Source organism: Bactrocera neohumeralis, chromosome 3, assembly GCF_024586455.1.
Source record: "Bactrocera neohumeralis isolate Rockhampton chromosome 3, APGP_CSIRO_Bneo_wtdbg2-racon-allhic-juicebox.fasta_v2, whole genome shotgun sequence".
Classification (NCBI taxonomy): domain Eukaryota; kingdom Metazoa; phylum Arthropoda; class Insecta; order Diptera; family Tephritidae; genus Bactrocera; species Bactrocera neohumeralis.
Genome location: NC_065920.1, coordinates 36135673 through 36149446, shown reverse-complemented (window position 1 = coordinate 36149446; position 13774 = coordinate 36135673). Strand labels below are relative to the sequence as shown.

The 13774-nt window shown below is 34.2% G+C and overlaps 1 protein-coding gene across 1 annotated transcript; it reads right to left on the bottom strand.

Moving 5' to 3' along the window:
- Nucleotides 1-2804: 2804 nt before the first annotated feature.
- On the bottom strand, nucleotides 2805-3528 carry LOC126753483 (putative nuclease HARBI1). The gene is made up of 3 exons (XM_050464998.1): nucleotides 3471-3528; nucleotides 3275-3410; nucleotides 2805-3217 (listed from the first exon to the last, which is right to left on the bottom strand). Exons 1-3 carry the CDS (start codon nucleotides 3474-3476, stop codon nucleotides 2850-2852), a joined length of 510 nt encoding a protein of 169 aa, XP_050320955.1. The 5' UTR covers nucleotides 3477-3528; the 3' UTR covers nucleotides 2805-2849.
- Nucleotides 3529-13774: the final 10246 nt, after the last annotated feature.

Below are 13774 nucleotides of genomic sequence, written 5' to 3'. Positions count from 1 at the left end.
TAAAATAGGAAAATCAGAAAAAACAAACTCGCTTATAAATGAAAGGCTTAAAACTTTGGAAGCAATGTGCAATCACTTACATAAAGATAAAGTAGCGTTATAAAAAAAAACGAAAAACTAAAAACTAGTAAAAGCAAGCATGTGAGTATTGAGGCAAAAAATTCAATTATGAATGTTGATCAAATATACAAAAGTGGTGAAGATGAGCTAGCTAAAGAAACTCAGTGGATACTAAAAAAGAAGCGCTCTTCAAAAAACCGCAAAAAATAAAAATAAAGCGCAGGCGCCAAACAATGATACTAAAACCCACCGCCCACCTCCTATTATAATAAACGATGTAAAGGATTTAATAACATACATTCTAATATTACAGCTCTAATAAATAACGACTTCTTAATCAAGCTTTTCAGCCACGGCACCTACAAACTTAATGTTTTCGATGCAAATTATTATCGCACAGTAACAAAATTCTTATCAAATGAAAATACACCTTGGTTTATCTACGAATGTAAACATAATAGGCCTCTAAAAGTAATCATAAAAAATATACACAATCTATTTTAAATGATTTAAAATTTCAAGGCTTTAATGTCTTATACCATATTCGGCTGCTGAAATCTTATAAATTTAACAAGATTTAGCCATACAAAAATGACAGTTCTTAATCTTAAAAATGTAACCAAAAAATTAATTAAACGAAATGAAAATGAAAATAAAAAAAATGCGTCCATTATGTCCATTATATGGAAAATATTTAAAAGAGACGGCTTTTATAACAAAATACTATATAAAAATGTTTTCTTTTAATAAATATTATACGATTTCAGTTCTTGAATGGCAAAAACATCAGTTTTATCATCTGTCCAACGGCAGTAAGAACTGGCTAGATTAGTCAAGAGATTAAATGTAATCGAACCACTTAAAATTTTTGGTGGGAACATAGTATTAAATGCAATTAATAAGCTTAAATGGATGCTCCCGAAAACATTAAGAAAATCCACCAGATCAAAAGCATTCTTAGTAGCGTTGTCAAAGTTGAGCCTATTAAAGCATTTAATAGTGCATAAATCACAGTGCAAAATCTGTCAAACTTTTGGACATACAAAAAACCTCTGTGGTAAGCCATCGAGGTATGTAAAATGTGGAGACAAACATCCTACTACTGAATGCAGCAAAGGTGAGAAAGATCCTGCTAAATGTTGTAACTGCGGCGATTCTCATCCTTTAAGCTACCGAGGTTGTGTCGTTGCAAAAGAACTGCAAAAAATTAAAGATAACAAGAATGGTAATTCAGTTGAGGAGAATGCCAATGTTCTGTCGAACAAACCTATTATGAACACAGTTGAAGTAAAATCCCTTCCTTACATTTCTAAATTTACATTTGCGCAAATGGCTAAGCAAGGTCATACAAATACAATTAAAAAAGTAGTCCGTTATCCCAAGTTTTGGATAAACTAAATGAGCGAGAGGAACAATTTAAGTCCTTTAATCAGCGGCTCAACGCTCTTGTGTACCAACTACAATTTATTGATGAATAGTAACTCTTTAAGAATAATGCTATGGAACGCAAGGGTCTTTCCAAAAGTAAAAAGGAATTAAAAGTTATTCTACACGACTGAAATATCTCTATATTAATTTTTAAAATTTAAATACTATGAATAACATCACACACCACAACCGGCAAACTCAGCACAAGGACGGAGTGTGATATTAATCAAATCAAATTAGTCCACCTAGGCATAATATAAAAAACAGATACGTATATTATTTTTATAATTTATTAAAAAAATATGACGGAAGGTACAATAATGATGGCAACGTAAAACGGACTCATTGGGAATCTCGTTTAACTACAACGAAAGGTCGAGAACTTCTCAAAGGTGTAGAAGCAATTGGATGCAATTTTGTTTGTACAGGTAGACCCACTTATTGACCTACAGATAGACAGAAATTTCTACACCTTATTGACTTCTTTATAATCAATAAAGTACCGAAAAACAATTTATGTACGTATTAAAGATAACTCAGACCTAAGTTCTGACCATTCACCATTGTTATTAAAGCTGTATGAAAAGACAATAATTTCGGCCGCCAAGCCAACGTTATGTAATAAACATACAAATTGGTATAAATTTAATGCCCCTATTGCGGTTTTCAACCCAACTGCATTTCAGTCGAAGTTTAAAAATTCGGTATTGCCAACTTCAACTCAATCCGTCAAAAAAAATTGCGGTTGAAGTATGATCGAACTTCAACTTTTTTTGGTATTGCGGTTTTCAACTCTGTACAAGTGGGGTTGACTAGTATATAAATAAACTTCAACTGTTTAATAGCAGTTGAAGTTCAACATTCGTGCAGTGAAATACAAAAAAATATTAAAGAAAAATGGAGGACGGGTAAAATAACTATTTTAATTAATGTTAAATTAATTTTAATTAATATTTTTTATAAATTTTTAGAAAAAATAAAGTTGCAACAAAAAAGCAATTCGAAAAATTGGTGGAGTTAATGGAGAAGTTTCCAGAAGTAGGAAGAGGAAAGCCACAATTTGGAAACAATAAATTCAAATTGAGGTGCAGCGCCTCAAAATTGCCAAATTAAAATCTTCGCAAAGATTTTAATTTTTTTTGGTTATTTAAGACACAAAGTAATATTTTTTTTATTTTATTTTTAATAATTCTGGAATGAAGTGATATTTTATATTTTTGTACCATAGTTTAAGTTTACCTTAAAAAATGAAGTGATATTGTTATTTAATGAATTTATTTAAATAAAATTTAAACATACATATATATGCCTGAATAAATAGCACATTAGAAATAATAAATGAAATTTAATATTTTAATTGTTTAGAGGGAAGTCGTAATATTATTGCGAATTATTCGAGCCGTATCCTCTTCTTCTCTTTCTATGTCCAAAATATCATTGGTCATTGTAGTATGTGAAGTAGATGGTATTTCTTCCGGAGATTCCACTTGAAAGTGTTGGCAAATATTGTGCAATGCGCAACAAGCATTCACAATTTGCCTAGCCTTTTCGGGAGTGTAATGTAAACCTCGTACAAGACATCGAAATCTACTCTTGAGTACACCAATTGTCCGCTCTACAATATTCCGGGCCTTTGAGTGTACTGTATTGTAGCGTGCTTGGGGTGAAGAAGCTTCCGCCAAGCGATAAGGCGTCATTAAAAATTTGTGCAGAGGATAGCCAGCGTCTCCTAAGAAATTATCTACTCTACTCTAATTATTTAGCAATAAATACGATAAAGTCTTACCCAAGATCCAAGTGTTATTCTGTATGTTGTTCTGTAAATGCACTTTCAAATCGCTAACATTGAAAACAAAAGAGTCATGATTTGCGCCTGCATGCCTAGCATCCACATATCGAATAGACATTTTATAATCACAAAGCTAAAAATTTTAAGAAATTATACCATTTTGTTTCTAATATAATTCTGATTTTATACATACATTCATCACGTTTAAACTGTAGTAGCCCTTTCTGTTAAGATAAAGATGTGGCACTTCTTTTCTTTCCGGTGAAATTATGCACTTTTTGAATAAAATGAAACTTTTGAAGCATTGTGCTCCTCCTCAGTCATTTGAATTTTAACCCATTGGGCACAAATATGTACGTTGTTCAATTATATTTAGAAATGTATCCTTCATCTCATTCAGTAAAAAACAAAATGCTTCCTCGCACTTTGTGGAAATTTATCTCATTCAGTAAAAAACAAAATGCTTCTTTATTTAATCGAAAATAACTTATGAATCTGCAACAAATATTAAAAAAAAAAGCAATTCAATTGTGAAAAAACTATGGCTTACTTTGCATTTGGAAGCTCCAATGGATTTGAGTGATCACGAATATATCCATTTTTTATTTATTGTTTATTATATATGTTTATTCACTTTTTCGCGAGAGTTAATTTATTTACTCGTTATGAATAAAATAAATATAATTTTAAGTCAGCCAATGAGATCGGTACTGACTGATCCTTTATTCGTTTAATAATTCACAGTATACACATGTACTTAAGTATTGAATATATTAAACTTAAACTGTACCTTTACAAGTGGTATACAGAACTTGTTACTCGGCAGTCGATAATGATAAAGTGACCTCGAGGCTATTGTTCCAGTTGCTTATATAGGCTATGCTTATCGCTGCTCATACTATTGAGATGCTAGTTGTTTACTAGTAAATAACTATTTGGATTGTTATTGTTTGTTGTACTGATAGTGCGCTTCTATTGTTCTAAGATAAAGTTGTTTTGATGATTTTTCTTTAATGTTTACTGAAAGATAAGGTTGTGGTTAAAGGTTAAAGTATTAACTCTCCCCTCTCTTGTGAAGAATAGATCTCCTGATCTATACTTGAGTCTTGAGTAGATGAGTCATTCCTACACGTTCTATGGTAGCGTTGTAGTTTCTTAGATATACAGTTGTTTGATAAATTATATATAGTTTGAATATTACAAATATACTTAATCCCAGGACTACAAGTACTCCTATAGTTATGAACATATTCTTGATTGGGTGTTCTTCAAATGGTATTAAAATTTGTTTAATTTTTTAATGTTGTCAAATTGATATTCGTTTTCTGATTTCAATATTTCAAGAATGTGAATTCTTTCGTTTCCATTAGCTATAATATAATCTTTAATTTCTTGTTCCTGGTTGTGGAATACTTCTGAGTCAATAATAATTGTTTCATTAAATTGTATTAAATTTGATCCTTCAGTTGATTTTCCGTTTAAAATATGTTTTCCTTGTAATACGACATTACCATGTCCTAAATCTATAATAGGTGCGTTATTTTCTTGGATAACATTACAATGGGCTTCGTAACCTTTGATCATTGGTATTGTACAATTGTCATTAGGTTCTTGTTTACAAATATATTTACTTAAATTACTTTTACATTTAGATGCTAATATTATTTTATCTCCACATTTACTTACGATTTTATTCATATCCAAAATGCCTTGACGATAGGATAATGGAGTAACTTTGTATGTTGTGCATTTCTTTTCAATGACTGGATATTTATAAATTACAATGAAAGTGTCGTCTAATCTACCTACATGCGTGTCTGCATAACCGGTATACTAATTTGTCCCTTTCCTAATATCCTTTCAATCTCGTCCGTATTTATTGCTGCTGAATAAAAATTTCCGTTGTTCGCGAAATTAATTGTCATAGTTAAGTCAAATAACTCCTTGTATAATTCCTGCAATACAACTTTTTGTTTAATTGTCTTAATATTAAATGTTTTCATCATTATTTCAAAGTTGGAATTAATTTGTCTTTGTTTGTTATTATTTTCAATTATGTCGTTGAGTATTGTTTTAATTTCAATCAGGTCGACGTGGTCTGGGACTCCTGTGATAAATTTCAAAATCGATCCTAAGAAATCAAGAGATCTTGAGCGTCTGGCTCGTCCATTATTCAGTAGTTGTTTTCTGAGGATTTCTATTCTGTTGAACAATGCTGTTTCTGTTGCGTCTTCACTAGGCATCTCCTTTATGTTCGGCGATTTTGTAGTATGGATTAAGTATTTTGTTTAAGTTCGTCATATGGAATAGGTACTCATGTTCTTGATACAAAAATGATGGGTCAGTCTCGGTTAACACGTACTTGCGATCTTGTAAGTCGGTTATTTCCTGAGCTAAGGATATTGCTAGGATTAATGTTAGCGTTATCATCATCATTGTTTCTGAGGTTGTCCTTGTGTACGATCTTCCCCTCCGTTGTTAAAATTGTGTCCTCACGATTCTCTTGTACGGTTTTCTTCAAATAGCGTGGATTTGTTTTATTTCGTTGGTTTTGTTTCACATAAACTGTTTGTCCTGTTTTATATTCCTTTTGTGTTCGTTTTTTATTGTGGTATGATAGCATATACTCCTGCTTATTTTCGATCAGTTCTTTTATTCCTTCAGTCTTGCTCCTTTCAAAAAATAATTCGATAGGTTTCCTTTTTGTGACGGAATGTATTGTCGTATTGTATTCCTTGATTGCGTTGAATAGTTCTTCAGTCGCAGTTGATTTATTTTGTTTAATGCGCATTCTAGTAATTTCCAGAATGGTTGTATGCAGCCGTTCAACTTGAGCGTTCGATGTTGAATGGTTTGCTGCGGTCATTGAATGTTCAATATATAGCCGTTGGAATAGAGCTTTTGCTGCTATGCTATTAAATATAGTCTCGTTATCAGTCATTAGTTTATTACAAAATGGGAATATTTGTATGAGTACTTCCTCTAATATTTTGTAGAATTCTCTTTTGTCGTTTAATTTTCTCAAATATGCGTATTTTGAGAATCTATCTATACATGAGAGATACATTGTTTTATCGATTTCAAATATGTCCATTTGTATTTGTGTGCCTATACCTTCAGGTATGGGTGTTTTTGCATAAACTTGTTTTGTCGGGTGGCGTTCGTATTTGTTCTCTTTACAAATGCTACAATTTCTAGTTAGTCGGATTACATCATTTTTTATATTTGGCCAATAGCAAGTTTCTAGTATCTCTAATGTATTATTTTTTGCGTTTCTATGTGCTCTTTCATGCGTATGTTTAATTATATTTTCTCTATCCTCTTCACTCGTAATGTCCTTTAATAGATTTTGACAAAAAACCTTTTTCTCTATATTAAATGAAGAGTTTATAATATCATGAATTTCATACCAGGTTTCTAGTGTAGTGTGAAATGCGGTCGTGATATTGGGTTTGATAATTTTCGTTAGTGTATCTATCAAGTCTTGTGATGTGATGTAATTAACATAAAATCTCTCGTGGTTTGCAAAAATTGTTGCTCTTTCTAATGCATTTTGTTCACATTTTTTTATCACAATTTGTGTTTTAAATTGGTTCAGTGGAGCGCTGACATCTTTAATTCTGATTGACGAGGATGATTCCTGCGAGTGTATTGAGTCGTTCGTTGTTACGTTTACTTGACGGCTGAGTGCGTCGGCTACTACATTTAAATCTCCTTTAATATATGTAATTTTTGCTCCGTATTCTTCTATACAATTTTTCCATCGTTTTAGTTTTGAATTTGGGTTGTCCTCTGATATTGAAAAAATTAGGGATTGATGATCGGTGTAAATAGTAGTATTACTAGTGAGACCATACAGATAATTCCTAAGTTTCTTCAGTGCCCAAACGATTGCCAACATTTCTTTTTCGTTTGTTGAGTAATTCTGTTCAGTTCGCGTTAATGTACGTGAAATGAATGCTATAGGTTTCTTGCCTTGTGACAATACAGCTCCAATCGCATGATTGCTTGCGTCTGTAGTCAAATCAAATCCTTTTCCAAAATCTGGTTGGAATAATTCTATTTGTTCTTTTAGTTTATTTTTTAGTGTTTCAACTGCTTTAAGTGCTTCGTCATCTAATTTTACATGTACTGAGCTACTTTTATTTTTTGAAATATTACCATTCTCTCCTCGTAGGTAGAGTGTTAATGGTTTCGTTATGGATGCAAATCCTTTTATAAATTTTCTATAATATGAGGTCATTCCCAAGAAAGATCTTAAGTCTTTCAAATTTGTAGGGGTTTTGTAACTATCTATAGCTTCTATTTTTCCTGGATCTACTGTAATTCTACCGTTTTTAATTATATGTCCTAAAAATTCTGTCTGTCTTTGAAAAAATTTTGACTTTTCATCCGAGATTTTCATATTGGCTGCGTGTAAAGTATTATATTGGTGATATCTTTCATATGTTGTTCAGGGTTAGCTGAATATATTAGGACATCATCTATATACACGTATGCGCATACTCCTATGAATGGTCTGAGGATGTCGTCAACGCATCTTTGAAAGATCGACGGTGCGTTTTTCAGTCCAAATGGTAGTCGTAGAAATTCATATTTGGCATTATTTATTGAAAATGCTGTTTTTTCCCTGTCTTCTTTTTTTATTTTAATTTGATGAAATCCTGATTCTAAATCTAGCGTCGTGAAGTATTGTGCTTCTCCTAGGTTTTGGAGCATCATGGTGATGTCCGGAATGGGATATCTATCAGCGATTGTTTGCGCATTTAACTTCTGGAAGTCAATAACCATGCGTCTTTTTGGGTTGCCTTGCTCGTCATTCCCTTTTTTAGAAACTGTCCATATGGGTGAATTGTACGGGCTTTTGCTTGGCTGTATTATTTCATTATCTAATAATTTTTTTATTTCAGTTTCTACAAATGCTCTATCCGCTTGGGGGTATGGATACTGTCTGACCCAAATAGGATTATTGGTTTCTGTTCTGATTTCTGCCTCTACTGTAGTTACGTAGGGTAATGTTTTACTCTGGTCATTTCTTTTCATTAATTCAGTTATTTCTTTTTTATACATTTCTTCTCCTATCATATAATTTATTCTTGTTAATTTATTCTTTTTCACAATTAATACATTTCTTTCGGTATCTATCATTGCTTTCATTTGCTTTAAACCTTTAATTCCTATCAAGAAATCGAAATCTTGTAAGGTATCGAGTTCTAAAAATTCCATACTGAATCCTATTATATTCACTTTCTTTTTATATTTAATTAATGATTTACCGTGTAAAGTAGCGGCTTGTTTTTTACCTTCTACTTCTATCCTTTTTGCGTGAGGGAATTTTGGATTAACATAATTTTCTTCTGCACCACTATCAATTAAAATATACACTGAGTTACCTTCTTCTGTGGTCCTTACAAGCGTTGGTAACCCATGCCTTAGAATAAAAAATATTCTTCCTGTTCGTATTCTGTATTTGATTGTTGATCGTGTGTAATTTGGTTGATCCGTTGATTCTTCGGTTGTATATTAGCATGACTTGTATTATCTCGTACTCGTTTGTATCCCAATGCACCTGCTACCTTCTTAAATGGATTTTGATAATTCTGTCGAGGCTGCGGATTTCGTGGTGGTTGTTGCTGATTCTTGTTGTAACCTTGTCTCGTTGGTCTACGGAATATGGTAGATGAATCGATATCCATTGGTTCAACTGGGGGTTGTTGTTGATAAGAATAATTATTCTGATGATGATTGCTGAAATTATGATTCTGATGATGGTTGTATCGTGGAATGTACTCGAGGTTCTGATGGCGTGAATCATGTTGCATTGTACGGGCGATACTGTAGGCATCTGCTAATGTTGTGCAGGCTCGTGCATAGATGGCATTCTTGATAGCTACACTTCTCAGTCCAGTGACGAATGTTCTGATTGCTTTAGCTTGGATTTCTTGTGTCAATACTTGGATTATTCGTTCTTCCTTGTGTGTCATCTCAATCTTGGGTAGCACTACATTAAATGCTTGGTTCAGATTGTCATAATATACATGCAGTGGTAGTTCTTTTTGTTGTATTTTCATCATATCTTCCTCCAGAACGTATATTGGTCGTTTGTCGGCATAGGAATCGTCTAGCCTATCGACGATGTCTTGGAAGTTCCTCTTTACGTTGTGGTTGATCAGGATCTGTGCTGCTTTGCCAGTAATTTTTCCTCTGATCATTATTAATGCTTGGGCATATATATTATGTCCTTCGAATTGTCGTATGTCTTCCATTAATGTGGTTGCTACTTTCCTCCAATTCCTGTATTCGTTGTAATCACCATTAAATTGTGTTAGTGTTTTAAACATATTCAGATCCACTTCTTCTGGTCTGGTGTAAGAACATATTTGTTCTGTTCGTTGTGGAATGGTTGCACTTCTTCCTAATTGTAGTTCGGATAACTGTCGTTGCAGATCGGCGACTACGTGGGTTAATGCAATTAAATTTGCTTGTTCTGTCATCTTGCTGGTTTATTTGTTGATTTATTTTACTAAAAATCGGTCTCCAGTTGTATTCTTGGAGCGCTGCTTGATATGGTATTCTTTCTATGAAAGCGTGTTGTTTGCTAAGGATGGTATATTGATCCTTTACTTTCAATTTGTTGTCGTATTAAGATTTTTATGTGAATCCCTTTTGATTGACGTTGTGTGGGATGATGCACTGGTAAACTTCTTGGATGGTTTAAATGAATCCTTTTTTTGTTTCCAGGGGCTAGGTTCTTCCCTTTCAGGCAGACTGACTAAGGATATTATTGATGATCCTTTTTTGGTTGCTGCCCCACGTTGGGCGCCAGTTAATTTATTTACTCGTTATGAATAAAATAAATATAATTTTAAGTCAGCCAATGAGATTGGTACTGACTGATCCTTTATTCGTTTAATAATTCACAGTATACACATGTACTTAAGTATTGAATATATTAAACTTAAACTGTACCTTTACAAGTGGTATACAGAACTTGTTACTCGGCAGTCGATAATGATAAAATGACCTCGAGGCTATTGTTCCAGTTGCTTATATAGGCTATGCTTATCGCTGCTCATACTATTGAGATGCTAGTTGTTTACTAGTAAATAACTATTTGGGTTGTTATTGTTTGTTGTACTGATAGTGCGCTTCTATTGTTCTAAGATAAAGTTGTTTTGATGATTTTTCTTTAATGTTTACTGAAAGATAAGGTTGTGGTTAAAGGTTAAAGTATTAACTCGAGCGACAACTGAATTCAATTGTTTAATAGCGGGATTCTGTAACCAGTCTCTAGTCTCTATTTGAGACATTTTGAGGCAAAGTCTCAATTTGAGACTAGTTACTATTCACTAAACAGTCTCTAGCGTTAGTCTCAAAATATTGAGACCTGGTAGTTAGCAGGTCACAAAACTAAAAAGAACTCTTGTCTGCCATTTTGAATATACTGAATAGAGATCATCATAGATATTAATCGATTGTCGTTTCTTTATATTTTGTAAGCAACTCAAACACGAAAAGGTTAAAAATAAATCAATTTTACATAAATTTCGTAAATATTATGAAACAAAGTCAACATATATTTTTATTTTCATTGATAATTATGTTTTTTGACTATGTTATAGAAAATTTAATATTTGTTATCGACATATTTATTTTCATTCAAGTGTAAAAACATCTCTGAATAATGAAATGTAATAGAAATTACAGAATAGCAATATCATCTCAAGAAAAATTTGTCACTTACAGAATAGCAAAACATCTCTGAATAATGAAATGTAATAGATTTTGTGACTGTCACTTACAGAATAGCAATATCATCTCAAGTCTCAAAAATTGTCTCTAACTTAAAATCTCAAATTTAGAGACTTGAGACTGTCTCAAGTTACAGAATCGCACGGTAAATATGTCGTTTACAAAATTTTAGCTGTTCCACTATCTGTCAAATTTCCCTTTCTTAGGTTGGCAACGCCAATCATACTTCGACTGAACTTAGTTGAAGTTCGCAATACCGAAAAAGAGTTTGGTTGATCTGAAGTTGAGTTGCCTTAACTTCAATTCGACCAAGTCGGATTGAAAACCGCAATAGGGGCATAAAAGTATACTGAATAAAGTCGACCCAAAGCTTAAGTACATATCGACAGGGGCTGACTTGGACTGTGTTTACAATTTACCAAAATATTGCATAAAAAAAATGTTAACCATTATAAACAGTGCATTATGCCTAACATACTTTCCATCGCTTTGGAAAGTATCTGAAGTCGGGTAAAGCAGCTCACGATGTTACATCATATAGACCAATATCGCTGCTGCCAGCTTTATCTAAAATTTAAGAACGTAATCATAACTAGGCTCAAACCAATAATCGATCGTAAACACCTCATACCAACTCATCAATTTGGCTACCATTCAACCAGATGCACCGAATTGTTAATTTAGTTGAAAATATAATGGGTAAAAAGAACGTTTTTTGACAAAGTTTGGCACTTGGATCTGCTGCTCAAATTGAAATACATGCTACCCAAACAATATCGCGAAATAATTGCTTCCTACTTAAACGATAGACATTTCCCCATTAAACAAGAGAATACATACTCAAACTTGCAACCGATAGAAGCGTGTGTTCTCCAGGGAAGCGTGTTGCGGCCAATGCTTTATTCGCTTTTCATCAGTGGTCTCCCATGACACACCGTGACCTTACGCAATGGCCATGAATTTTTCACAGTCGTTAAGCGGCCTCACGAAAATAATGCGTCTAATGCCACCAGCAACTACAAACAATCGATAAAATGAAACAGATCCAGAGTTTAAAATCAGAAAGAAAGTCAGAAGAAATCGCCAAATACTTACATAGGGATTATACCGACAGTTATTGCAAGAAGAAATAAGTGTATTGTATGTATATGGGAGTTGGCGTAGTATCGATCCGATTTTATCTATTAACTATTATCATGCCAGATACCAAAAAACTGTTCCCTTGGTGTCATTAAGGTACTTCACATACAGGTACAATCACGAATAATATAGAGTAAAGTTAGCCGGATTAGTTATATGGGGGCTAGGTCAAGCTTTCGCTCAATTTTATTTATTTTAGACGCAAAGATACATTGTTATGAGTAAAACACGTTCTATAATTTTTATTTAAATAACTCAAATATTGGTTGTTGTCTTAACGGTTATCTAGTCCCCGTTAGGATGGTAAGGATTATCTAAGTTGTCGTCGACGGTCTAACGCGAGTCCCAAGAAACGTGCTGTTTCGACGGGGTCAGAAAGGGAAAAGGGTGTCAGATGAGTGGGGTTGGCGGGGCATGCAAAGAGGTGGCCAGTGTCATTCGGAGACTCATTGCACGCAGGACATACATATGTTGGATATGTCGGGGTCTATTCTGGGCAAGTAGGAGTTTAACCTGCTACAATATTCAGAACGAATCTACGTAAGGGTCACTCTCGTTTCTCGCAGCAACTTGAGCTCTTCGTCTGCAATGGGTTGTGATTTGACTCTAAGAACGTCATTCATTGGAAGGGAGTCGGTGAAGGAGTGAATAGCTCCACAGTGAATGATGGTCAGTACCTGTCGGAAGTTAGTTGCGTCCGAAATCCGGTTGGCGCATTTCTGCGAAAATATTTCAGCAGGAACAGCTTGGGAGCATAACGGTCTCACTATGTTCGATGGGAGACATCAAGAGGTATCCTGTCATGATCCGGAGTGCAGTGTTATGGCAGATCTGTAGCTTCTTCATCCGTCCGGCCGATTACCTGGTAAGTTACCAATACATTTCTTTATCTTTTCCACATTTGCAGCCGGCTAGCAACTTGAGGATTTTGTTGAGGCTCTATACCTTGGCGATAATCGCGATCGCATGAAAAGTGAAGCAGCATAGGCTATCAAATGTTACACCTCAAATCTTATGGTTATTGACAGTCGGAATCTTGACGCCATCGACTGCAATATTAAGCTCAAGTCTATACTCCTTCGTCCAGTTCATGAATATGGTCGCTGTGGATTTGGTGGGGAAAGTGTTAGGTTTTGTGCAGAGAAGAAGCAAGAAAGGTCGGAGAGATAGCTGTTTATCTTATGGTTATGGAAACTCCCTTTGGTGGCTGTGGAATTTCGAGATGTAGAAGTTAAACAGTAGCGGAGAGCGGAACCTCCTGTTTAATTTTTCTCAGATTAGATTTTTCTCCTCGAAACAGTACGGATTATTGACTACCGCTCAGGTAGTTCATGGTCCACTTCTTCAGTCCTGGAGGGAGCGTAGTTTGTTCGATGTCCTGCAGTAGCGTTGTGTGATTGACTGTGTCAAAAGCAGGTCCAACGCTACGAGGATCGTTCCTCCCAGGATGGTTTCTGCTTCAGGCCATGAACTATCTGAGCGTTTATGACGCTAAATGCTACGCACTTTTCGGAATCCATGCTGGTGGTTAGCCACCACATATCGGATATTTGAAGAGTGGTCAACGACATGTTGAGGACCTTGGTGAGGTAGCTTAACCTTATC